This window comes from Anolis carolinensis, chromosome 4 (assembly GCF_035594765.1).
Source record: "Anolis carolinensis isolate JA03-04 chromosome 4, rAnoCar3.1.pri, whole genome shotgun sequence".
Taxonomy (NCBI): Eukaryota; Metazoa; Chordata; class Lepidosauria; order Squamata; family Dactyloidae; genus Anolis; species Anolis carolinensis.
In genome coordinates, this window is record NC_085844.1 from 115212853 (window position 1) to 115239904 (window position 27052).

The following is a 27052-nucleotide window of genomic DNA, read 5'->3' on the forward strand; positions in this document are numbered from 1 at the left end:
TTTACCAAAAAGCTTGCATACCTTTGCATCATTATGTTCAGACCTAACAGAGATGTAGCTCTGAGAATGCCTATGTCCTCCTTACCCTGTGGTTTGTTTTTTTTTTACCGCATCAGGAGCGACTTGAGGAACTTCAAGTCGCTTCTGGTGTGAGAGAATTGACCGTCTGCAAGGACGTTGCCCAGGAGATGCCCAGATGTTTTGATGTTTCACCATCCTGTGGGAGGCTTCTCACATGTCCCCGAATGGGGAGCTAGAGCTGACAGACAGGAGCTCACCCCCCTGGGGTCTGAACTGTCGACCTTTTGGTCAGTAGTCCTGCCGGCACAAGGGATCGGGGGCTCCTTCTTTACCATGTGAAAGCCAAGAACCAAAGATGCACAGCATTGACTCAAATGAGTTTTGTACCTCTATTATACAGGTGAGGAAGTTGTAGCATGCTACAGGGTGCATATTGCCCCCCAAAACTGCTTTTGTGCCCCTAAATGGGAATAATTCTGGCACATTTTCCCTACCAGCCTTTTTAATTCCAGGGAGGCCTTAGAAATTGCCCATGATTTGGAGTATAGAATATTTTCAAAAAAGTTTCAGTCCTCTCAACTCTCCTAGTGAGCCTATGTAGCCGCAAACCCCTGACATTTGCCCTGAGTTCTGCATTTGTATTCAGAACTGGAGCAGGAATAATTCTCTTACACACACCATAAAGCCGAGTAGCTGCCAAAATAAGTACAAGGAAAAATAGAAGGATTAATTCCTTCACTTAAAGAATTCATTTATGCAAGATGTTCCTCCTCCCCCTAGATCAGTGATTCTCAACCTTTCAGTTCTCCAAGTGTTTGGGACTTCAGCTCCCAAAATTCCTAACAGCTGGTAAGCTGGGTGGGATTTCTGGGAGGTGAAGCCCAAAACATCTGAGGACAAGAGGTTGAGAACCACTGCCCTAAATAATTGTTTTGTTATCTCCAAATTCAAGGAAGAGAGGCAGTTTCTGAGTCTTGGTGAGATTTATTGATCAGTAGTCCGTTACACTAGCAAGGAAGGGTTAGGTGCCAGCATCCACTCATCTTCAATCACTAGGGACAGCTGAGTACAGCACTAAATTGAATGTGTCCTATCCTGATACCTCCCTGAAACTGCACTACAATAGCTGCTTATGTAGCTTGTACTGAGTTGAACTACATGTGCTTATTTAGAGATATATGCCCATTTAAACATTACTAGAAGAACAACTGACCTGCAGTACAGTGCTTAAGCTGCTCTCTGGATGTTTTTAATCTTACAGAGTTGGACTCTACAGCTGTCCCTCCACATTTGCTTGTTTATTTTTTGTAGATTTGATTAATGTGTTCTCCAGAAATCTCTAGATTCTCCAGCATGACTCTATGGTCAATGTCTCGTTCTCATTCTATGGTTGAATATGAGTTGTGCCAGAGGACCTACAGATTTCTATAAAGAATACTACTCTAGCCACTTGTAGGTCTTCTAGTGTCATTCTATGGTTGATTTCTGGTGGACGTTGACTGTAGTGTCATGCTGGAGGACCCAGAGATTCCTAGAGCACTTTAACAAATTGTGAGTTTTTTATTCACTTTTATGGGGGTCCTGCACCCTTAACCTTCTTAAAAGTGGGGCGGGGTGCTACTGTATAGACTTACCAAAAGAGCTTTATGGAAGTGGTCACACCATGGTCAAAACAATACAATTTCCTCCCCTATTTCTCATTCTTATTGGACTCTAGAACAAGCATGGACAAACGTTGACTTTCCAGGTGTTTTGGACCTCAACACCCACAATTCCTAACAGCCGGTAAACTGACTGGGATTTCTGGGAGTTGAAGTCCAAAACACCTGGAGGGCCAAAGTTTGCCCATGTCTGCTCTAGAACCTAACCATGCATTATGTGAATTGATCCTTTTAGAAGCCCTAATCTCCTTCCATTTGTTCCTTAGGCCTCACTCTGCATCCAAGTTTAGTAAACCAGCAGTTAGTTTCATGCACTTAGAGTAGTAAGATTCCCACTCCCATAAGCCCAGTCCATAGGGCTGGTGGACAGCAGGAGTGCTCCGACAACATTTTCATGGGCCATCTCTAGCACAACAGGCATAAAAAAACTTCATTCTGAACAGTTACAATCAAGGGTTGTTGTGTGTTTTCCGGGCTGTATGGCCATGTTCCAGAAGTATTCTATCCTGACATTTGGCCCAAATCTATGGCAGGCATCCTCAGAGGTTGTGAGGAACATGGCCATACAGCCTGGAAAACACACAGCAACCCTGTGATTTCGGCCATGAAAGCCTTCAACAACACATAGTTACAATCAAGTCAGTTAAAATCTATATATACACTTACACAAAATAAGGAAATCTGGTATTCTTTCTCAATTACTTCAATTTTAAGAAATATTATTACACCTCCAGCCTGGCTAAAGTAGTTTGTTTTACAATATAAATGGAATCATCCAACATATTCCTTGGCTGTGTTCCCTTGAATATCGGAACAGGCTACACAAGGGTAGCGAAGGTCCCCGCAGAACGACTACTTCCTGGACTTTTATAGGCCTTGGGACGCTCACCTTCCCTGTAGGTTCTGTCGAGATCGTGCTGCATCTTGGCCTCCTGCCTCTTAAACTCCCGCACACTCCGAATGGTCAAAGCACAGACCACGGTGCTTGCAAAATACAAGCAGGAGGCCACGAGGCCAAAGAGAGCCACAGAGGCATCTCCACCCTGCACGCTGCAGTTCATGGAAGTGTAGCCCCTTCTCATATACAGTCTCTCCCGCCGTCGGCACACATCCGTCGCGTTAACTTGTATGACGACGTGAAGGTAAAGTCCAACAGCCGCAATGTACCCAAGGCAGGCAAGGATGTCGAAGACGAACTCTGAACCCAGCAGTAATAGTGAGAGGCGGTAAATAGGCTTCCCTCCACCGATGAGGAAGAGAAGGGTGAGGCACATCATGGTTAGGCTAAAGGCCACCCCTCCGTACACACAAGGAGCTCTCATCTGGCTGTACTGCATATCCAGGTCCCGTACTTCTTGGAGTTCGGTTCCTTCAAATGGACTATAGGCTGAATCGAGGCTGAAAGAGCCCAAACCAGCCATTGCAGAGAAACCTGAAAGACTTGCTTGGGCTGCTCCTATGCAGACCAGCACTAAAATGTTGACTATCACTTCAACAAACTGCAAGATACCTGCAGGAAGGAAGGGAAAAAGACAAAGCAAAATGAATATTTGCATATCTACTTGGCTGCTTTCAGTTTCTGGAAATGCTCCTGGAAATAAATTACTCAAAATAGCATAGCACTATCATATAGGAACCTAAAACCTGAAGTGTATCTTGTAGTGCCGGGATAACGGAAGCATGGCCCTCGGGATACTGTTGGACTGCAGTTCCCATCAACCTAAACCTGATGGGAAGTGTGGTTTACCATATGAAGGGCTAGATATTTCTTATTGCTGCTGGGGGTGTTAACAGAAGAGCAAATGTCTTTGGACAGGCTCATTTTTATACTTATGCCCAACTCACTGCATAACAAAATGTATTCTTGGCTTAACTGCTTTTAGATTAAGGTTACATCTGAGGCCCCCTGGAGCCTCCGGTGGCGCAGTGTGTTAAAGCACTGAGCTGCTGAACTTGCAGACCGAAAGGTCCCAGGTTCAAATCCGGGAGCGGAGTGAGCGCCCGCTTGTTAGCTCCAGGAACCTAGCAGTTCGAAAACATGCAAATGTGAGTAGATCAATAAGTACCGCTCCGGCGGGAAGGTAACGGCGCTTCAATGCAGTCATGCCGGCCACATGACCTTGGAGGTGTCTACGGGCAACGCCGACTCTTCGGCTTAGAAATGGAGATGAGCACCAACCCCCAGAATCGGACACAACTGGACTTAATGTCAGCGGAAACCTTTACCTTTACTACTGAGGCCCCTTCCACACAGCTGAACAAAATCCCACATTATCTGCTTTGAACTAAGTTATATGGCAGTGTGAACTCAGATAACCCACTTCAAACCAGATATTGTGGGATTTTCTGCCTTGATATTCTGGGATATACGGCTGTGTGGAAGGGTGCTTAATGCTTTCTTGCTTTTTAAAATGGCTACACAGAAAAAGTTGATCACTGTTGCTGCTGGACTTGCTGACCGAAAGGTTGGCGGTTCCAATCTGGGGAGTGAGGTGAGCTCCCGCTGTTAGCCCCAGCTTCTATCAACACAGCAGTTTGAAAATATGCAAATGTGAGTAGATGACCAGTTACCGCTCTGGTGGGAAGATAACGGCACTCCATGCAGTCATGGGCTTGGAGGCGTCTACGGAGAACACGGGATCTTCGGTTTAGAAATGGAGATGAGCACCAACCCCCAGAATTGAACACGACTAGACTTAATGTCAGGGGAAAACTTTTACTTATCAGTAAACAATCTTGTTACTTTAAAAGAAGTCTGCTTGCATCACTATCTGTGGAAAACATCTAATAGAAACAAAATATCTACGTGCCCAGCGATCATCCATTACAAAATAAACTGTGCTATCTGTTTAGTTTGTGATCCTAACAGGTCATAATCGATACCCCAATGGGCTGTGATCTTAACAGGTCCGATTCAGTCATTTCCCAATATCCTGCATCTCTCAGGTTTAATTCTGTCCCATAGGATTGTTGTGAGCATATAGTGGGGGGAAGGCTCTTGTGGACCCCTCTTTTGAGCTCACTGGAGAAATGCAGAACACAATGGACAAGAGTTCTATATAAGAACGGAGTATGATTTCATTATTAAGGGAGAATGAGTCAAGGAGTCCAAATTCTATAAAACTGAGAATTGTTTTCCTTTGCTACTCCCTTGAGGAAAGACAAGACAGGGGGCAATGGCTGTTTAAGCGCTTGACACAGCTTATAGGCTTTAACACTGTCAAGAAAGCTTTGCAATTGGGTATTTGGGAAGCCGCTTACAATCTTCTCCCACAGGATTGCGATGTCTTGTGATGAAACAGCTGCAATGATCAGACGGCCCCAAGGAGGACCTCCTGAAATCATTTAAGTGTATCTTACAAAAGTATGTTGGTGGAGATAATTAGCACTGCCAAGGAGATTGAATCAGAGCCCCTTGGGAATCCAAACAAAGCCAGCCCTCATGGCCCAAATGTGAAGCCACTTTCCTCTCTTTTCTTTCTTTCACCAAACATTGCTCTAACAGGCTTGAGCACATTTGACCTACATTATTTTGAATAACGTTCAGAATAGTTATTTTTGGACTGCTGTGCCAAAAAAGAATAATTGAGTTCTATTGTCAGTTCAGAGGAGCAGGGTAGGGAGATCCTATAGATAGGTACCTTGAATTTTACACAGAAGAAGGCACCCTGAGGAAAAAGCGAAGGCTTGATCAAAAGCCAAGAACCTCTACCATTCTCACTACAGTGAATCACTCCACTAAACAAGGGAAGCTCTTAGCTAATCTTTTGAATGTTGGAAGCCGGCTTTCAATCCTTTCTACAGCTTGAAAAAAAAGAAGGAACTGGATGACTCCAGGCTAAATCAGCAGCCAGCACACAGTGCAGAAAAGAAAAAGGAGGGGGAAGGAAAAGCCTATGCTTATAGACTTGCCTTATGGAAAGCAGGTCACACTTATTGCTAGATGATTTTCTATGGGCAGGAAACCACAATGGCTGGTTCTAAAAATACTATTCAGAATTACCCCTCAATATTTAACCAACTAAATCTTCTTTATAGCAATATCAGTTTTTTAAGAACTCTCAGGCAATTATGCTGATCATAAAACATCTTCAGTTAGCCACTAGGAGGCAGGTTACAACTACAGTAGAGTCTCACTTATCCAACGTAAACAGCCGGCAGAATGTTGGCTAAGCGAATATGTTGGATAATAAGGAGGGGTTAAGGAAAAGACTATTAAACATCAAATTAGGTTATGATTTTACAAATTAAGCACCAAAACATCATGTTATACAACAAATTTGACAGAAAAATTAGTTCAATACACAGTAATGCTATGTAGTAATTGTTACGGGTTTGTTGAAAAACAAACTGCGTGCAGTCCTGTCCAGACTTATCCAGTCCTTTGTTGTATCCACAATGAGCAAAAGAAAAACAAGCCACGAAAATGGAAGAGAAAATCAAAATTTACTCTTAAGTAGCAGTCAAAAATCATAATAAAACTTCCAGCAACAAAAACTCACATAGTCTCTTGCATTAAATTCATGCAACTTCATAGTAGGCTCTCAGTAAGTCCCCCAGTAAGTCCCCAAAAGACATTACAAACAATCCCAGATATACCCCATTCAGGGAGTGGCTCAAGCCTGTTAGCCCTGATTGTTCCAATTACTCAACCATGAGTTGTAATTGACCAGGTGTTTTTCTCTTAACACACACTTACACAAGTAGTGATCCCACAGAAACTTAGTCACATACATGCATATACAGTAATAGTAATTACTGTATTTACGAATTTAGCACCAAAGAATCATGATGTATTGAAAACATTGACTACAAAAATGTGTTGGATAATCCAGAACGTTGGATAAGCAAATGTTGGATAAGTGAGACTCTACTGTAGTTATCATCTACTGTACTATGGCAGCATCTACACCAGTGGTTCACAACCTGTGGGCCATGGCCCAGCAGTGGGTCGCGAGAACAAAAATCTGGTCCCTGAACCTCCTTCCTCTTTATCTATTTTATTTTATTAATTGTATTTCCACTCCTTTCTGCAGAGCTGACCATTGCACTGGTTAGACCACATCAGCTCTAGATTATTAAATACGGTTTTCTGCAGGCGAGCAGATGGCCACTAGTGGATGACATATGTTCTGTATCAGAAACTAAGGCTGATGTGGTCTAATACAATTTTCTGAATCAGCACCCCAAACAACCAAACCGAATCTAAAGTTGACCAAAAACTGATTCATAACCTTTTTGGTACTAATGTTGGCGAGTGGTCCCTGGTCAAAGTGGTCCCTGGTCAAAAAAAAGTTGGGAACCACTGATCTACACTGTCGAATTAATGCAGTTTGACCCCCCCCCCCCCTTTAACTGCCATGCCACAATGCTATGCTGTATCATTAAACTACAAATACCAGGACTGCATAGCATTGAGCCTTGGCCATTAAAGTGGGGTCAAACTACTTTAATTTTGCACCCTAAGTTAACAATTTCAAACCAAACCTTAATCCTAGCATTCTCACCCAGAAACTCTGAACTAGTAGCTATACCTCTCCCCTTCTCTGTATTTTCTTCTTCTGTGTACAAAAGCTGCAAAACCAGTCTTTTATTTACTGGCCGTTCCTAAGAGAGGGCAGTAAAATGCTTTGTTTGTTGTGTAACTTCCTGCATCATCTACCTACTCTCTTCTGCTTTGCAATCTTTAAATTGGAATGGTGAGAACCAGATCATTTTCTCCTGCAATTGGCTTGGCTAGGTTTTGTTTTTTGAGAGACCCAATAAATCTGATTCTGAGAAGGTAGATTTTTGTCCTCTTGTGCAGAACTATTTATCCCTTGTATATCCTTCCAGTTCCTATAATAAGCTCTCAACATACTGTATTTCATGGACTCAGGAAATGGGAAAGATGTGATTTTGGCAGAAGCTGGGCTCAAATTAGTACCACCGACTCTGAAGATACCATTCCCTGATCATAGAACAGGTTTACAAGTCTAAAGAAAATAGATAGGCTACAAAAGCACCAAAATGCCCAGATGATCAATGAAGACTGGTAGCTCCTTATTTCAATCCTAGTAACTTCAGAAGGAATCAAGGAACCTTTCCCATTAATAGAATCATAGAGTTGGAAGAGACCTTATGGACTATCCAGTCCAACCCGCTGCCAAGAAGCAGGAGAATCACATTCAAAGCACTCCGGACATATGGCCATCCACCCATGCTTAAAAGCCTCCAAAAAAAGAGCCTCCATCACACTCCGGGGCAGAGAGTTCCACTGGCGAACAGCTGAACAATTCATGTCAACAGGTCTTGTATGTGACCTGCTTCTGATTTACGGTAACTGGGGATGGTTCTTCTATTAGTATTTGCCATACAGTAAGTGTCAACAAGGGAAAGAATTTTCTCACTTGCCTCACCCCAATCATAAAATGTTTTATAGTCTTTACAACTTCTTTGAGTTGGTAGTGTGATTTAGAGTTTTAAATTGTAGAATTGTAATTCATTGTTTCAACTGAATTTATATACCCCCACCATGGTAGCTGCAGGGATGAGGGGCAATTTTATAGTTTCCCAAAATAATAAATGAATAATTAGCATAAGGCTCTTTCCAACAGCACTAAGGTGGCAGGAGATTGCAATATATACTGCTGTAGTTCTAAGAGGGGCTTTTAAAAAAATTCAAAGACATTTCAATTGGGTTGCTGAGAGGTTTCCGGGCTGTATGGCCGTGTTCCAGCAGCATTCTCTCCTGACGTTTTGCCCACACCCATAGCAGACATCCTCAGAGGTGTGAGGTCTGTTGTAAACTAGGAAAGTGGAGTTTATATATTTGTGGAAGGTCCAGGTTGGGAGAAAGAACTCTTGTCCAGGGGTAGAGAAAGGTGGGATATAAATATGGTAAATAAAAAAAATAAATTGGCCACCTTGAACAAATGGAACAAACAACTGACAAAAGCAGGAGAAACCCAAGGATGTATTATTACAAGAACTGATGATCTAGACCAGGGGTGTCAAACTCATTTTCATCGAGGGCCACGTCAGCCTTATGGTTGCCTTCAAAGGTCAGTTGGAAAATCTGTGGATACAGAGGGCCAACTATAGGTTTTTTACATAGTGGTCAATACTCTTTATATTTTATCCAATTTGGGTCCCCGAATGTTATTGAACAAAAACTCCCATCACTTTTTATTACCAGCCAAGCCAACAGGAAGTAATGGGAATTGAAACCCAACAGCACTTGTGGCTCTGAGGCTGGGGAAAGGTTAAAGGACTTTTTAATGTCAGACATATCCACAAGCCTTGTATCTCAATTCAGGCCCCACTGTCCTGATTAAACAGAACATACTGCAGCTTTCCAGATGTTACTGTATCACAGCTCCCATCAGCTTTAGCCATGTTGTCTAATGATAAGGAATACAGCAGTTGTAGTCCAGCATCTGGAAGGCCACATACAATACCATGGCGGGCCAGATTTGGACCGGAGTTTGACAGATGCCCTAGGCCAACGGTTCTCAAACTTCCAAATGCCGCGATCCCTTAATACAGTTCCTCACATTGTAGTGACTCCCAACTATAAAATTATTTTCATTGCTACTTCCTAACTGTCATTTTGCTACTGTTATGAATCGTAATGTAAATATCTGATATGCAGGATGCATTTTCATTCACTGTACCAAATTTGGCACAAATACCTAATATGCGCAAATTTGAACACTGGTGGGGTGGGGATTGATTTTGTCATTTGGAAGTTGTAGTTGCTGGGATTTATAGTTCACCTACAATCAAAGAGCCCCTTGAACCCCACCAATGATAGAATTGGGCCAAACTTGGCACTCAGAACTCCCATGACCAACAGAAAATAGTGGAAGTGTTTGGTAGGCTATTGACCTTGAGTTTAGGAGTTGTAGTTCACCTACATCCAGAGAGTACTGTGGACTCAAACAATGATAGATCTGTACCAAACTTGGCACAAATACTCAGTATGTCCAAATATGAACACTGGTGGAGTTTGGGGAAAATAGACTTGGCCATTTGGGAGTTGTAGTTTCTAGGGTTTATAGTTCACCTACAATCAAAGAGCTGCTTGAACCCCACCAATGATAGAACTGGGCCAAAGGCCAGGCAAAGAGATCTTCAGCATTCTCTGCCAAAGGGGTTACCGAAGACCATCTGAAATATGTGTTTTCTGATGGTCTTCAACAACCACTCTGAAGCCCCCTCGCGACCCCCCAGGGGCCCCGACCCCCAGGTTGAGAAACACTGCCCTAGGCTAATCTGGAAGAGCCATAAATCTCAAAGGATCAGCTGTTTTGCTGCATAGATGTCCAACACACTGACAACTGACACAAAGGAATATGGGGATACAACACACTGATGCTGGCTTCCCCGACTATTCTTGAAAACAATATAGGACTTCAACTTTACTTGTAATTGTTCCACTATTAAGGAGGTTCAGCTGGAGGCTAAGCATGCCATTCATTCACAGAGTGATTTCTATCAGTAACGAAACACTTCCCTGATTCAGATGGGATTGACAATGATGCTGTCTGTTGGAAGTGCGTGACTAGATGAGCAAGGAATCCGGAGACTTCTAAAGGAAAATTCCATAGAATCTTTGTGCTGGAGCTCTGGTCCTGAGGAAGATGACTCAAGGAGCAGTCACTGAACAAAAGGCTTATTTAAAACTTGCATTTTCTTTGGCTAATGTGCAAATTTGAAGATGGTATCTCCGGACAGGGTGCTTCTTTTCAGGTTCATGGTGATGGATCTGTCCATGGACAGCAGCTGTAGATTGACAAGGTCTTTAGCCTTCTCTGCCAAAGAATGCTAGTGCCTCATCAAACTACATGTCCCAAGATTTCATACCACTGAGCCATCGCATTGAAAGTGGGGTTGCACTGCATTCGTTGGACAGCGTAAATTCACCCCGATGCTGGATCTATACTGGCATATAATCCAGTTTCTGATCCCAGATTACACAATGTAACAAAATATGAAAAAATATGTTTCTGATTTCAAAGCGTTATATTCTGTTTAATTGTGCAGTACTTATTTTGAAAGTAGTTGTTATCCTCCAGAAACTTTGTTTTTGCCATAAATTATGCTGAAGTGATTGAGACTCTATCATATATCTATTGGAAAACTAGAACAAAATGTGCTGCAGGATGTCCCGCAAAAACAAAGTTTTTGCAGTTTGATAAACTTTGTCCATGTTTTTATGATAGAACCAGTTAGGAAATGACATAAAACTAAGGAACAAAAATTGTGTTACATTGTGCTATATGGCAGTGTGGACTCATACAATCCAGTTCAAAGCCAACAATCTGCGACCACATATTAGATAAGATAGGGTACTTCTTGAAGTCCAGTTCAGGACAGATTTAATTCAGGTCAGTATTAATATCAGCAAACCTCCCTATTTCACATACTCTGTTATTCCCCTTAAGTGAGAGTGTTTTTTTCTTCTTTATTTTAAGGCTAAGTAAAAAAGCAGTTATGAAAAAATAAAGAAAAATAAAGGAATGTAGTCAGAATCGCCAGCGGTGAAGCATCACCAGAGATGTAGTCTCATCACAGCTACAGAGTCAAAATTTGTCCACCACCTTTGTCCTAAAAAACTAGCTCCTTTCACCCATGGTACAGATTGTTCTAGCTCATGACAAAAGATGAGGACCTTCTTCTCAGTACAGCATGTCTTCTCCTTCAATTCATTTAAGATTTTGATTAAATATCTGAGAGCACAGTGGTGGGGGGGGGAGTAGTTCTCCAGACACACATGAATTTCTACGAGTTTATTAATGCATAAGCACACCCCAGGGGAGAAAAAGAAATCACTTTATAGCTGTTCCCTAATTTTATTTGCTGATGGAATTCAATTTCGCTCCTTGCTAATTTGCAGATGGCAAGTGCCCTTGTTGAAGCAAACGGATAACACTAGAGATAGAGAACATACATACTTGAGGTGAGAGCTGAAGTTAGATGTTTCCTGGAACAATTGTTCCAATGATTTTCTCAAATACAACACAGATACAGCAAAACTGTTATGGGTCTACTCCAGGCATGGGCAAACTTTTTTGCCTAGGGGCCACATTGAGGGCTCGGCCAGAAGGGTTGGGCTGGGAGGGAGGGGGCAGGAGGGGGCAAGGCAGGGACTGGGTGATCCTCAGGTTGTCTTCCCAGCATAAGGACAGGGTGAGTGGCCCCATCTTTATGCTGGGAGGAAGGCGGAACATGCGGGGACTGCCTCAATCCTCCTCTCCTGATCCTCCTTGGACCGTCCTCTTGGCATTATGCCAGGGGGAGGGTGAGACAGGCGATGGCCGAGAGTGCTCCAGAGGGCTCTCAGTCACCACATACCTTCCTTGCGCTGTCCTCCTGGCATAAGGATGGGGCCACTCGCCCCGTCCTTATGCCGGTTGGAGGGCAAGACAAGCGGTGGCTGAGAGCGCACCAGAGGGCTCTCAGCTGCTGTGTGCCTTCCTCCCCCGTCTTTTTGGCATTAGGACATGGCATGCCACCATGTCCTTATGTCAAGAGGACAGGGAAAATTAAGAGGGCCTGAGGTAATCGTCTAGAGGGCTGCATCCGGCCCCCGGGCCTTAGTTTACCCATGCTTGATCTACTCAGATATAAGATATATTGGACTACTACCAGGTGAGTAGGTAAAGGTAAAGGTTTCCCCTGACATTAAGTCCAGTCATGTCTGACTCCAGGGGTTGGTGCTCATCTCCATTTTTAAGCCGAAGAGCCGGCGTTGTCCGTAGACACCTCCAAGGTCATGTGGCCGGCATGACTGCATGGAGTGCCGTTACCTTCCCGCCAGAGCGGTACCTATTGATCTACTCACATTGGCATGTTTTCGAACTGCTAGGTTGGCAGAAGCTGGAGCTAACAGCGGTTGCTCACGCCGCGCCCGGGGTTTGAACCTGGGACCTTTCGGTCTGCAAGTTCAGCAGCTCAGTGCTTTAACACACTTCGCCACCGGGGCTCCAGGTGAGTAGAAGATAGGAAACCACTACAACAGTGGTTCCTAACAGCTGGTAAACTGGATGAGATTTCTGAGTTGTAGGCCAATGATCCTGGGGATCCACAGGTTGAGAACTACTGCACTACAGGATTAGAGCCAAAATCCTTGGACATCATTTCTGAAATATGAGAAATGAATTGAATTTGTTGAAAGAGTTTGGAAATGTTTGGCCCTCTGAAACTCCCTCATCAGACTGCCCCTAACCACGCTGGGTGTAGGACTCTAGAAAGTGTCATCTCAAACATTACTTTTCCTAGCCCTTTAGTCATAGTACTACTTTACATTGTTTTTTATTGTCTAATTGTTAAAATGGTTGATTGTTTTATTATAGTGGCCTATGTGCTGATCTATCTTGTGTTACTTTTGATGGTGTAATTCGTTATGTTATTAATTGGATTGTTTATTTATTATGTTTATGTCTGTAAGCTGCTTGTTGGGAGATGAGGTGGGGTACAAATAAAGTTGTTGTTGTGGTTGTGATTGTTGTTGTTATGTTGTTGTTGTTATTATTATTATTATTATTATTATTATTATTAGAAACACAACAAGATGAGTCCACAGCAGACACTCTGCTGGCTGTTGTACTGGATCACACGCCGGACACTTCCCAAGTGTCTAGGGCTGTGTGATGTATCAGCGAATAATGCATGCAGATCCCACTAAGGTGGCCTTCTGCAGCTGGCAGATGGTAATTTTGTCAGTTCCGATTGTGTTCAAGTGCAGACGAAGGTCTATAGGCACTGCACCCAGTGAGCCGATCACCGCTGGGATCACCTTGACTGGCTTGTGCCACAGTCTTTGCAATTCAATCTTTAAATCCCTATATTGTGCCAGCTTTTCTAGTTGTTTCTCCTCAATCCTGCTGTCACCTGGGATTGCAACATTGACAATCCATACTTTGTTTTTTATATTATTATTATTATTATTATTATTATTATTATTATTATTATTATTATTATTATTATTATTATTATTACAGTCTTCCCAGTAAGGACCTCATCTCATTGAGGTCCAAAATGTGGGTGACAGTGGGAGGATTTGCCAGGGAAGCCATCGCCCCACGGCCTGCACCCTGCATTGTCAGTATAGCCACTTTCCTTATCACACGAGGGAAACCATCACCGCCCGGCTTCCCTCCCTCCCACACACACACTTACTCTGTTCTAATAAATGAAAACATGGGAATCCTCCTGTGTTCTTAGGGCTCTGACCTAAGACACCTCCAGGGCAGAGCCCCGCCAGAAGTATCTCTCTGGGCAGCCTCCATCCTGGAAGTGTCCTAGGACAAAGCCAAAGCCCAATGTGATGAGTTCCTAAGAAAACTATCCAATACTTTATCTCAACAGTTGGTAAACAAGAGGTGAGATAACACAATCCTCCAAAGGTTGCTGGACTGCAAACATATTCTATGATGAGGAATGCTGGCAGTTTTAGTCCTATTAGATTTTATGGAAGCACTAGGGGAAACTGGTGAGAATCAGTTGTTAGATCTGCTGTTGAAGGCTTTCATGGCCAGAATCACTGGGTTGCTGTGAGTTTTCTGGGCTGTATGTTCCAGAAGCATTACTCCTGAAGTTTCACCCACATCTATGACAGGCATCCTCAGAGGTTGTGAAGTCTGTTGGAAATCCTTTGTTGGGAGGTGTTAGCTGGCGCCGATTGTTTCCTGACTTGAATTCCCTGGCAGGAAGCACCCAGGCTTTGAAGCTGCAAGGCCATTCAATGCTAATCAAGGTGGCTAATTGCAACATTCACACTTGCCTCCAACAGACAAGAGTTCTTTCTCCCAACCTGGACATTCCATAGATATATAAACCCCACTTTCCTAATTTCCAACAGACCTCACAGCCTCTGAGGATGTCTGCCACAGATGTGGGTGAAACATTAGGAGAGAATGCTTCTGGAACAGCTAAAAAAAAACTCACAGCAACCTAGTTGTTAGATCATCGAGGAGGAAATGTTTCACAGTTTCCCAAAAAACAATACTCACAATGTCATCTTATACATTTTGATTCAAAATGAGGTTTTTGTTTTTACAAAAATCGATCCTAATTTGGGATTTATATCTCGCCAATATTTTAAAGTAAAGTCTAACACTTGAGCTTTTTCCCATACCTACAAGATACACTGAAAAGCTCTTTTTGCTTTTCTGTCAGAGGACTGAAATAGCCCTGTTTGTTCTTACCGCCCCCACCCCATAACACACTCAAATCTGTGCTCATTCTATCAGTAACTGCCTATTCAAGTAAACAATATTTAGACATGTGCTGGATTAAACTATTAATGATTGAGTTGAGTGTAGGTCTAGCTTTTCAGACATAAAAAACAATACACAAATTTACAAACATGCTGCTAGACTGAGGTGGCTCAAGTATACTGAAACACTGTGCAAGGTCTTATCAAATCCATAGGTCCATTTCTAATGTTTACCAGGCACATCATTTCTAGAAACATGTGTGTATATAACGTATGCTAACGTATGAAGACTCCCATAAATTTCATAGGGTTAGGTAAGGAAAACTCAAGACATGATTTTACAATCTGAAACATAGCAGTGTATTTGTTGTTGATCAGAGTTGCCCATCTAAATACCAAATAGGATTTACCCTGCTAAGTTTCCCAAATCAGATAGAATTTGGCACATTAAAGTATTTACATCCAACTCTAGAGATATATTTCTTTCTATAGGTTCAGAAAATATTTATCAGATATGATGGTTTCTTATATCTTGCTACAAATGCAATGTGTCACAAACACATCTCTGGAGGACACACCTCTCTTCAAAATATATATATGCTAATTTACAGGTGTAGCTGCATAGCTTTCTCCTCCTTGGTGTTGCCTCTTATCATCTACCCTTTGAAACTAGTTTGCTATGCCTAGTGATAGGTTTTTGTTTTTTTATTGAATACTATAATCATAATCATAACAGTAACACTTCACTTTCTTTAACATTTTTAACATTTGCCTTCCAAATCTTCCTATATTTTCCCCTCCCTCCCTCATTGGCTCTAGTTACTAGAAAGAACTAGCCAAATCCATAACTGTACGATGGCAGAAATATTTAAAACATTTACCCAAGCTGAATTTCATAATGGTCATATATGCTGGAGCAAAGAACTCTGATAATGTATGGAGTCATCTTCTTTCAATATTACAATTAGCCCTCACTTGCCCAAATTTGCAAAAAGACACATACATTCAGTAAGGGTTCCACTTACAGAAAAGGGCTCTGCCCAAAGTTCTGTGGGTCACTTCTTTCCCCGACGCCACAATTAGTAAAGGTAAAGGTTTTCCCTTGACATTAAGTCTAGTCGTGTCCGACTCTGTGGGTTGGTGCTCATCTCCATTTCTAAGCCAAAGAGCCGGCAAGGTCATGTGACCGGCATGACTGCATGGAGCCCTATTACCTTCCCGCCAGAGCAGTATCTATTTATCTACTCACATTTGCATGCTTTCGAACTGCTAGGTTGACAAAAGCTGGGGTTAATAGCGGGAGCTCACCCCGCTCCCCAGATTCGAACCACTGACCTTTCAATCATCAAGTTCAGCAGCACCTTATCTTTTGGAGGGCACACATGGAAAACATCAGGGACCAGAAAGTCCTCTTCTATCTCCTCACTTATACGTATCTAAATCTGAATCCAACAAAATTTGGGTGGATTTTCTTGTTGATTTAATGTTTGAATCATAATGTGATTAATATTCTCATGATAGTCTTCTTTTATTTTGATATCCTGGTGTTTTATATGAAAAGATCAATAGACCTAAGATAAGATAAGATATATAATACCGGTAATAGAAGTGTTGTGTGGTTTCCGGGCTATATAGCTGTGTTTTAGCAGAACTTTCTCCTAATATTTCGCCTGCATCTGTGGCTGGCTTCTTCAGAGGATCCAGAGAAGAAAATGCTGATAGAACACAGCCACGCAGCCCAGAAACCATGCAATACCCCAGTGAATCCGTCTGTGAAAGCTTTCAACAACATATAATAATAAACTTGCAATTCTGGGTTTTATGTCACGAACTGAAAGAGTTGTGAAAAGAAGTCACAAAATGTTAAAGGCACTACCACTGTGCTATAAACACTAAGTCCAGTTAAGCTTATTTCCAGGTAAAAAGGTCCAGATCTTGAGTATGTTATCTTGTTTACACAACACTTCACAGAATCAGCCAGGCAGCGGCCATGGAGTTGAGCGATCTGGGGAGTTGGTGTCCAGAAAGTAGTCACAATGGCAGGCAGATTCTGGGAGTTGCATTCTAACAAAATGACCTTTTCAAACTCCAGAAGCCAAAGCATTACAGTCTCAAAGTTGTGTTATGTTGTATGGTATGATACTGATCTCCGGAGACATTAAAAATCTATCACAGTTTTCAACTGCCTTCACCACCATTAGATAAGAGAGAGAGAAAAAGAAGATGTTCTACATTCATTTGAGAGAAAGAGGTCCAGTATCATGATTAACATCCTTTCATGAAGTATGCTGAAGTATTTAGCCTTAATGAGTTCTCCAAATAAAGGATTAAGCGGAAACTTGGATTCCTATGGGACCACTGATACATGTGTGAAAATCCTACACAATTTAAACCATTCAGTCACTACAAGATATGCTAAGGGATTGTTTGGATGTTGTTATCTACCAGAAGTGTTCCCATTTGTTTATAAAATGGTTTTGCTACAAGCTGTGAATTTAAATCACTTCACCTCTTTCTGTTCTTTGTTCTGCAGAAGAGTTCAGAGAAAACTGAAACTTTATTCTTCCCCTTCCTGTTCTACCTCCAACAAAAGAACAGTCTCAGGTGAAGGATGGGCTTTTCTTTCACAACCTAGTTAACAATGAAGTGGAGAAAAAGCACATTACCTCTTCTGGAGCACAGGTTTGAGCATTTCTCAGAAAAGGTCAACTTGGGAGGGTAAGGCTGGGGCAGGTAACGGGCATCTCCATGGGTTGCTGCTGGGTAGCGCTGGTAAGGCTCTGTGAAAACACTGGAAGAGCTTGAAGGTTCAGGTGTTGAGGACCTACAGGTAGAGGAAGATGGAAGTCGTGAGGCAGAGCAAGTAGAAGCCAGCATAGAGTAGTGGTTTAAACATTGGACAACTAGGCTGGATGGCCATCGGTTGGGGTTGTTTTGAATGTGATTTTCATGCTTCTTGGCACGGGGTTGGGCTGGATGGCCCACAAGGTATCTTCTAACTCTATGATTCTGCGACTCTGAGGACAAGGTGTTGAATCCCCACTCAGCCATGGAAACTCACTGGATGACCTTGGCCAAGTCCTACTGACTATGTAACATGATTTTTGTTCCTGGGTTATAAATAGCATTTCCTAATTGGTTCTACCATAAAAACATGGGAAAAGTTTATTAAACTACAAAAACTTTGTTTTTGTTGGACATCCTGTTTTGGACATTTTGTTATAGTTTTTCAATGACTATCTCATCAAGTCTCAACCAATTCAACATAGTTTGTGACAGCCTTAAAAACGAAGTTTCTGGAGTATAGCAATTACTTTCCAAGTAAGTACAGGAAGTAACACTTTCAAACCAGGAACATAATTTTCAAATTTTGTTACATAGTGTAATGCCACTTCTTGAGGCCAAAATACTGAGAGCAACTCACAATGAAAAGTTTTCAGCCTGTTCACATTCTTTGAGGAATTCTTTAAGTAAACAACTGGACATTCAACTTAAGTTCACCTTTATATCATTTATATATTTACTTTTCTTTATCATATGTATCCATTATTGTCTCATTTACTCCTGCCTCAACTTAGTGTGTTGCATACTACCTTTGTCAGATTAGTTATCTTCATCACAGGTCTCTGCTCTGTTCACAATATCTTCAACCACTACTGACCCTGATTGCTATATGGAAAACATAGAATCCAATAAAACTTTCCAGAATATTAGATACAGTAGAATCTCGCTTATCCAACATAAACAGGCCGGCAGAACGTTGGATAAGCGAAAATGTTGGATAATAAGGAGGGATTAAGGAAAATCCTATTAAACATCAAATTACAATATGATTTTACAAATTAAGCAGCAAAACATCATGTTTTACAACAAATCAATACATGGTAATGTTATGTAATAATTGCTGTATTTACGAATTTAGCACCAAAACATTGCAATGTATTGAAAACATTGACTACTAAAACATTGACTACTAGAAGGCAAACTGCGTTGGATAATACAGAACATTGGATAAGCAAAGGCTGGATAAGCAAGATTCTACTGTAACACATATCACACCAACTGATCTTGATCGTTGTGAATCAGATTTTTTTTAAAGGAGTAGGAACAGAAGTTCAATGAGTGGCCAATGCCAACATAATTGATGGAGTATAATAAAAGTTGTTAATATGGAGAGACAGACAAATAAACTAATAAGTGATATCTCTTACTCTCAAGGAGACCATGTGTTGGCTTCTGGACATCTGATGATAACATACTTTTAAAGGCCTAATGAGAACTGAAGTCCAGTCACACCTGTAGGTCCACAGAGGCCTTTGAAATCTGGACTACAACTCTCATAATTCCTTATCATTGTCTGTTAGTTCAGACTGATGGAGGCCATAGGCCAAAAACACTAAAGAGCAACCCCCAAGTAGCCATGCATCACTGGTCTCCCTAGAAAAAAAATCTAGCTTGCTTAGCAGTTGCCATTGCTACCACCAACACCTGTTAGCTTGCCAGATAGACAGCTACTGAACAAGTCAGCAGAAATTTCTTCTCCTCTTGTCCTTCACCCCACTTTTTTGTTGTTTTGCAGAAAGCTAGTCAAAGGGCAGGTTTAACAAGAGGTTAGCAATGATGAATGAGAGGAGCTGGTCCAGCGGTATCTTCACAACAAATCCTCCTCCATTCTCACAGCTTTGTCAGTTTTGTTTCATGTAAAGCATCCTTCAAAAATTTCCTTCCTAATCAGCAACATTTACGTCAGCCCAAGAAATCTCTGAGTCTTAATTTATGGTGAATCCTCTTCTACCACCCACAAGGTTCTCACACTCCTTGCTGCATCTTAATATTCATATAAACATTACATGCTGGCAAAGCATAATAATTGCATTTTCCTCCCTTAGAAGAATTATGTTCTTGTGCAGTTTTAGGATCTCATTTATAACACCAAAGTACAGTTTGGATATCTCTTGTCTGAAAACCTGAAACCAGAAGTATTTTGGATTTTTTCAGAATTCATGCACAAAAGTATAAGGTGCATATGAAACATAAGGAGTCTCCGGTAGCGCAGTGAGTTAAAACACCGAACTGTTGAACTTGCTAACCAAAAGGTCAGCGATTCGAATCCAGGGGGCGGGCTGAGTTTCCACTGTTAGGCCCAGCTTCTACCAACCTAGCAGTTCGAAAACTTGAACAAGTGAGTAGATCAATAGGAACCACTCCGGTGGGAAGGTAATGGCGCTCCATGCAGTCATGGCAGCCACATAACCTTGAAGGTGTCTACGTACAATGCCGGCTCTTTGGCTTAGAAATGGAGACGAGCATCAACCCCCAGAGTCTGACACTTAATGTCAGGGGAAAACCTTTACCTTTACCTTTATGAAGTATAAATGATTTTTATGTGTTTAGACTTGGTTCCTTGCTCTAAAATAGTGCATTATGTATGTATACAAAGAAATATCATGGAAATAGGACCCAAGTCTAAACACAAAATTCATTTATGTTTCATATCCACCTCATACGGATACCCAATATGTTTAATAATGTTGTGCATGAAACAGTTTGTGTACATTGAACCTTCATAAAGTAAAGGTGTCACTATCACATATTGGAATCAGGATAAGGGATGTTCAGCATGGTCCTTAGCAAGACATATTATTAAATACATATTAAGTACAAAAGAATAATCCAGGTCACAGTATTTCCCATTTCTATATCTGGCTGTAAAATCTGTACAGTGAAGAAGGCCGATGGGAAGAAAATCAACTCATTTGAGATGTGGTTCTGGAAAAATGTTCTATAGCTACTTCTAAAAGGACAAAAGAAAGAGCCTTAGAGCAATTCAAGCCCAAACTTTCATTTGAAGTCAAGATGACTAAATTGAGGCTATTGTACTTTGGTAATATCATGAAAAATCAGGGCCCACCAGAAAGGCCAATAATGTTTGGAAAAATAGAAGGCAGCAGGAAAAGTGGAAGGCCACATTGCAAATGGATAAGATTCCATCAAGGAAGCCATAGCCCTCGATTTGGAAGACCTGAGCAGAGTGTTAATGAATGGGGCTCTTGGCCCATAACAACAAAAATTGTGGTCCATTAAAAATCTTACTTGCATGGCCGAATACTACCATTATAAATAAATACATACATACATACATACATAAATACATAAATAATAATATTTTTTCTACCCCGCTACCATCTCCCCGAAGGGACTTGTGGCAGCTAATAAAGTACAGCAAAGTTCTACATATAGACAATACATAAATCTAAACGATAAAACCATAGAATTATAATCACACGCATGCATAATTACAATGTAAAACATTAAAATTAATAAAATGCAGTCATAGCTGTGGATAAAAACAAATTGTTTCAATTGACACAGCCCAGTGCCAACGTGATGCTCACAGTAACTCCTCGGACTAATCCTTAAAAACCTACATAAGATCAAACACTTGCTCAAAAAGCTATATTTTAAAGCTTGAATGGAAGGCTTGAAGCAAAAGGGCTAGCCTGATCTCTCTAGGGAGGGCATTCCAGAGCCGGGGCGCTACCACCGAGAAGACCTTCTCTCTTGTCCCCACCAACCATATTTGAAATGGTGGTGGGACTGAGAGAAGGGCCTCCCCAGCAGATCTCAATGCCTGTGCCAGTTCATAGAAGGAGATGCGGTTTCGAATATAGGCTAGACTCAAAGCATAGGGCTTTATAGGTAATCATCTGCATTTTGAATTGGACCCGGAAACTTGTTGGGAGCCAGTGGAGCTGCTTTAGGAGGGGCATGGTATGCTCTCTAAAGCTCACCATTAATGGGGCCTTCTTATTTTGTTCATTGCCTTTGGCCCTAATAAGATGTCTGCCTGGTTTGGGTTTTTTTTTTTATTTATTTACAAAGGAGAGAATATGGAATTGAATACCAACCTGTATCACTTTACAGTCTATAACCTTAGAATTAAAGCCTCAGCACCCTGGCTGACAACAATGCCATTCTTTCTAATTAGCAGAAATACTGTAATGCTACACAATAGAAAAATTTCTCAGGGCTGTAAGCACGGAGACAGCAGGGGTCCCATTTGGCCTGGATATCACCCAAAAGCTCAAGTGTGTGACAAAGAAAGTACATGTGTGAAAAAAATGTTAAAAAGAAAGTATATTCCAGTTTGGATTCTTTTGCTTGCCACTTTTGCCCTACACTATTATTAATTATTATTATTATTATTATTATTATTATTATTATTTGTTTACTTCATTTCTATCTGCTCTTCTCACCCCGCAGGGGACTCAGAGCGGCATACAACATACATTTAGGCAAAAATTCAATGCCACATTATACAAAGCAAATAAAACATAACAAAAAATCAATAGAACCAATCAACATATAAATACAATTTAAAACCATTAACATTAAGATATTAAAACATAAAAATATAAATATAGCATCTAGGTACACCTCCCCCCCCCCCCCAAATGATCTTAAGGTCTTCTTTGGCTCTCTTGGATGGATACTAGATAGAAGGAGAAGAACAATGATCATGACTTACCTGCCATTTGCTGCATATGGTGTTCGACTTCTCTCATCAATATATCTGTTAGTTCTGGGGTTCTCCTTGTGTCTGTAATCTCTATTTGGATGGGTCCGCTCTGAATAAGACATCTTCACTCTTGCTGAAACTGCCTGGCAATGAAACAAAACAGCTTGACTTACAAATCTTCCAGTTCAATTTATTTAATGACCAACAGTTGCAAAAACAAGGTTACACCTATTATACCACAAGGAAGATAAAAATACATATTAACTAGAATCTTAATTATATGCACAAAACTGCAACTTTATGGCTTGCAATGGAGAGGCAGGAGATGTTCTGGCATACAATTCCCATCCGCTTTAACCGGCATAACTATTGGCCAAAGGTTTCACAACTTTAGTGGGAATGAGAAGGAAGCCTGAAACATGCATTCAGCGCTAAACAATAAAAGCCAGAGAAGAGCTGATGACAAAAAGCAGAGAAAGCTCAAATGGAGGTGTTGCTGTTTGAAGCATCTCCAAAAAGGTTTACAGTTGACAAATTACCACATAGAACAGGGTTCCCCAAACTAAGGTCCTCCAAGGCCCCTGCACTAAATTTTAGATTTAGTCTCGTTGTTGCACCCCAGACCTGAAGCCACCTATGATCAGAGCATCACATGGGAGTCCGGAGTAAAGCAAACAATTAATTGTAAAATCACACAAAAGATATATAGTAAAAAGCAGGAATAAGGAAAGAAGGTGTAAAATCTTGGCAACTAATATTTTTAGACCCAGTCAATGCTATGGAATCCTGGGAGCTGTAGACTGACAAGGTTCTTTAGCCTTCTCTGCCAAAGAGTGCTAGTACCTTATCAAACTACAAGTCCCAAGATTTCATAGCATTGAGCCCTGGCAGTGAAAGTGGGGTCAAACTGCATTCGTTGGACAGCGTAAATGCATCCTGAGACTGGATTTACACTGGCATACACAGTAATTCAGTTTCTGATCGAAGATTACACAATGTAACAAAATTTGAAAAAAAATATGTTCCTGGTTTGAAAGTGTTATTTTCTGTTTAATTGTGTGTTCCTTACTATGAAAGTAAGGAAACTTTGTTTTTGTGGCTGCCACAAACTACGTTGAATCTAGTTCAAAGCAGACAATCTGGATTTATATAGCAGTGTAGAAGAGACCCTAGCTTTGATTGAAGTCTACTTTCTCAGATCTCATATTTGCATCCCTACATCTGCATTTCAGTAACAACAACAATAATAATAAAAACCTTCATTTCTACTCCACCACCATCTCCCAAATGAGACTCGGGGAGGCTTACAAAGCACTTGTAATAGAACAATGCATTCAGTGCAATAAATACAGATACATCAATATCAAAGGAAAACATAATTTACATCATCAATACATAAAACAATACCACAATAAAATCAATCAACCCTAAAATAGACCTTCGACAAAGTCCCCCATGACCTTCTTGCAAGCAAACTAGTCAAATATGGGCTAGGGAATACTACTATTAGGTGGATCTGTAATTGATTAAGCAACCAAAACCAAAGGGTGCTCACTAACAGTTCCTCTTCATCCTGGAAAGAAGTGACAAGTGGAATGTTGCAGGGCTCAACTCTGGGCCCAGTTATGTTCAACATTAATGGCTTGGATGAAGGTTTAGAGCATGTGCTTATCAAGTTTGCAGATGACACCAAATTAGGAGGGATAGCTATTAGCTAATACCCCAGAGGACAGAATCAGAATTCAAAATGACCTTAACAGATGAGAGAGCTGGGCCAAAACTAACAAAATTATTCTCAATGTGTTGTCGAAGGCTTCAACAAGGACAAATGCAAGATACTACACTTAGGCAGAAAAAATGAAATACAAAAATACAGAATGGGTGATAACTGGCTCGACAACAGTCTTTGTGAGAAAGATCTTGAGAGTCCTCGTGGACAAGAAGTTGAACATGAGCCAACATGTAATGCAGCAGCTAAAAAAGCCAATCCGATTTTGGCCTGCATCAAAAGGAGTATAGTGTCTAGATCAGTGGTTCTCAACCTGGGGTCCCCAGATGTTTTTGGCCTTCAGCTTCCAGAAATTCTAAGAGCTGATAAACTGGCTGGGATTTCTGGGAGTTGTAGGCCAAAAACATCTGGGGACCCCAGATTGAGAACCACTGGTCTAGATCCAGGGAAGTCATGCTACTCCTCTATTCTGCCTTGGTCAGACCACACCTGGAATACTGTGTCCAATTCTGGGCACTAAGTATTATGTTATTGTTATTTTTGGAACATCAATTGTGTTATCGTATGACAGGTTTATTGTTTATATGCAAAATATAAAGGTACAACTTATCTCTATCCTGAATAAATGTCCGTATTCATATAGATTTCAAATGGGAGACATCAATTTCATATAAATAAACACAATAGTCCAATATATTGACAGAATGTTTTGGTGTTTGGAACACATTCTTCAGGTAGTTGATAAGGAATACTACCCGGGATACCTTGTTGTAACCTTGGTCACCATGTAGAACTCTTCTCTGACACAACCACAATCTCGGATGCCACATATGGTACTTTAAGATACAGTAGAGTCTCACTTATCCAAGCTAAACGGGCCGGCAGAACCTTGGATAAGCGAATATCTTGGATAAAAAGGAGGGATTAAGGAAAAGCCTATTAAACATCAAATTAGGTTATGATTTTACAAATTAAGCACCAAAACATCATGTTATACAACAAATTTAACAGAAAAAGTAGTTCAATACACAGTAATGTTATGTTTAATTACTGTATTTATGAATTTAGCACCAAAATATCACGATATATTGAAAACATTGGCGACAAAAACGCATTGGATAATCCAGAACCTTGGTTAAGTGAGTCTTGGATAAGTGAGACTCTACTGTACCTATAAGTGACTTTTAAATTCATCAGACATATTCCGTCAATATATTGGACTATTGTGTTTATTTAGATTGATGTCTCCCATTTGAAATCTATATTAATATGGACATTTATTCAGGATAGATATAAGTTGTACAGTAGAGTCTCACTTATCCAACATAAACGGGCTGGCAGAACATTGGATAAGCAAATATGTTGGATAATAAAGAGGGATTAAGGAAAAACCTATTACACATCAAATTAGGTTATAATTTTACAAGTGAGACTCTACTGTATATCATTATTCCGGATAGAGATAAGTTGTACCTTTATATTTTGTATATAAACAATAAACCTGTCGTACGATAACACAATTGATGTTCCAAAAAATAACAAATAACATTATTTATTTATAGTATTTATATTCCGCCCTTCTCACCCCAAAGGGCACTCAGGGCGGATCACATTACACATATAAGGCAAACATTCAATGCCTTAACATAGAACAAAGACAGCGACAAACGTAGCTCCGAGCTGGCCTTGAACTCATGACCTCTTGGTCAGAGTGATTTGTTGCAGCTGGCTGCAGCTGACTGCTCACCAGCCTGCGCCATAGCCCGGACCTTTGTGTATCTTAGTTATATATATATATGTGTGTGTGTGTGTGTGTTCCAAATATATACAATTCTGGACACTGCAATTGAAGGGAGATGTTGACAAGCTGGAAAGTGTCCAGAGGAGGGTAACTAAAATGATCAAGGGTCTGGAAAACAAGTCCTATGAAGAGTGGCTTAAAGAACTGGGCATGTTTAGCCTGCAGAAGAGAAGGCTGAAAGGAGACCTGATGACAGCCTTGTATAAATGTGTGAGGGGAAGTCATAGGGAGGAGAGAGCAAGCCTGTTTTCTGCTGCCCTGGAGATCAGGACGCGGAACAATGGCTTCAAACTACAGGAAAGGAGATTCCACCTGAACATGAGGAGCTGTTCAGCAGTGGAACTCTCTGCTTTGGATTCTAATGGAAGCTCCTTCCTTGGAGGCTTTTAAACAGAGGCTGGATGGCCATCTGTCAGGAGTGCTTTGATTGTAATTTTCCTGCATGGGAGGGGGTTGGCCTAGATGGCCCATGTGGTCTCTTCCAACTCTATGATTCTACATGTTTACTCCCCTCTGGGGAATGATACTGCCCTGAATCCCCCAACCAGCAAAACGATTTCCTCCCTACTCCCCCCCCCCCCCCCAATTTCCTTGTTGTCACCTGCGAATGAAGAAGCGCCGAGTCTCAGGAATTTCCTGTCATGGCGCCAGTAGAGAGAGGAGGCCAAAACGCGGAGCCCAAACTCCCGCTTCCTCCTCCAAGAGGGCGAAGGCGCTTCCTTATCAGGAGAGCGGCTGAGGAGAAGGAAGGACAGACAGAAAGAAAACAACGAAGAGAGTGATTTCTCACAGGTAACAGGCTCCTGAGGGTCCCGCCCCACTCGGGTTTCGCTCCCAACCAGGAGGAGTGACCTGTTGAGCCTGCTGAAGCCATCCCGGGGCGGGGAAAGCGTGAGGGAGAGAGGAAGCCTCGCTCCCCGCCTCAGCTCCTCCAGGTGTTTGGACTTCAACTCCCAGGAGTCCCTGCCAAATTGGCCATTGATGGGGAATTCTGGGAGATAGAGTCCAAAACACTACTGAGAACTAATAACTAAGTGGGCCTGCTAAATTCAACCCAGAGCGACTCTCTTGGGGCGCTTTCTAGGAGCCCTTCCACACAGCCATATAACCCACAATA

The 27052-nt window shown here is 41.4% G+C and overlaps 2 protein-coding genes across 4 annotated transcripts in view; one reads left to right on the forward strand and one right to left on the reverse strand.

Moving 5' to 3' along the window:
- On the reverse strand, positions 1-26869 carry LOC100558228 (MARVEL domain-containing protein 3). Of its 3 annotated transcripts, none has more exons than XM_008116854.3 (4): positions 26726-26869; positions 22415-22548; positions 17553-17710; positions 1-3192 (listed from the first exon to the last, which is right to left on the reverse strand). In XM_008116854.3, exons 1-4 carry the CDS (start codon positions 26807-26809, stop codon positions 2501-2503), a joined length of 1068 nt encoding a protein of 355 aa, XP_008115061.1. In that variant the 5' UTR covers positions 26810-26869; the 3' UTR covers positions 1-2500. The 3 variants fall into 3 exon arrangements, with proteins under 3 accessions (XP_008115061.1, XP_062833729.1, XP_008115062.1); XM_062977659.1 differs by having other exon boundaries at positions 22415-22544; positions 26537-26839; XM_008116855.3 differs by having other exon boundaries at positions 26537-26831.
- The window catches only part of LOC100559144 (serpin B12), a 502967-nt gene that overhangs the window by 62305 nt on the left and 413610 nt on the right, over positions 1-27052 (forward strand). The gene's annotated exons all lie outside the window — the stretch shown is intronic.

What these genes read in the sequence shown, in the direction of transcription:
- LOC100558228 (XM_008116854.3), bottom strand. Translation starts at nt 26,809, where the DNA reads ATGGCTTCAGCAGGCTCAACAGGTCACTCCTCCTGGTTGGGAGCGAAA. An exon ending in CCCTCAGGAGCCTGTTACCT is followed by an intron (nt 22,549 to 26,725) that starts GTGAGAAATCAC and finishes TTTCATTGCCAG; the next exon opens with GCAGTTTCAGCAAGAGTGAA. An exon ending in CCATATGCAGCAAATGGCAG is followed by an intron (nt 17,711 to 22,414) that starts GTAAGTCATGAT and finishes CTCTACCTGTAG; the next exon opens with GTCCTCAACACCTGAACCTT.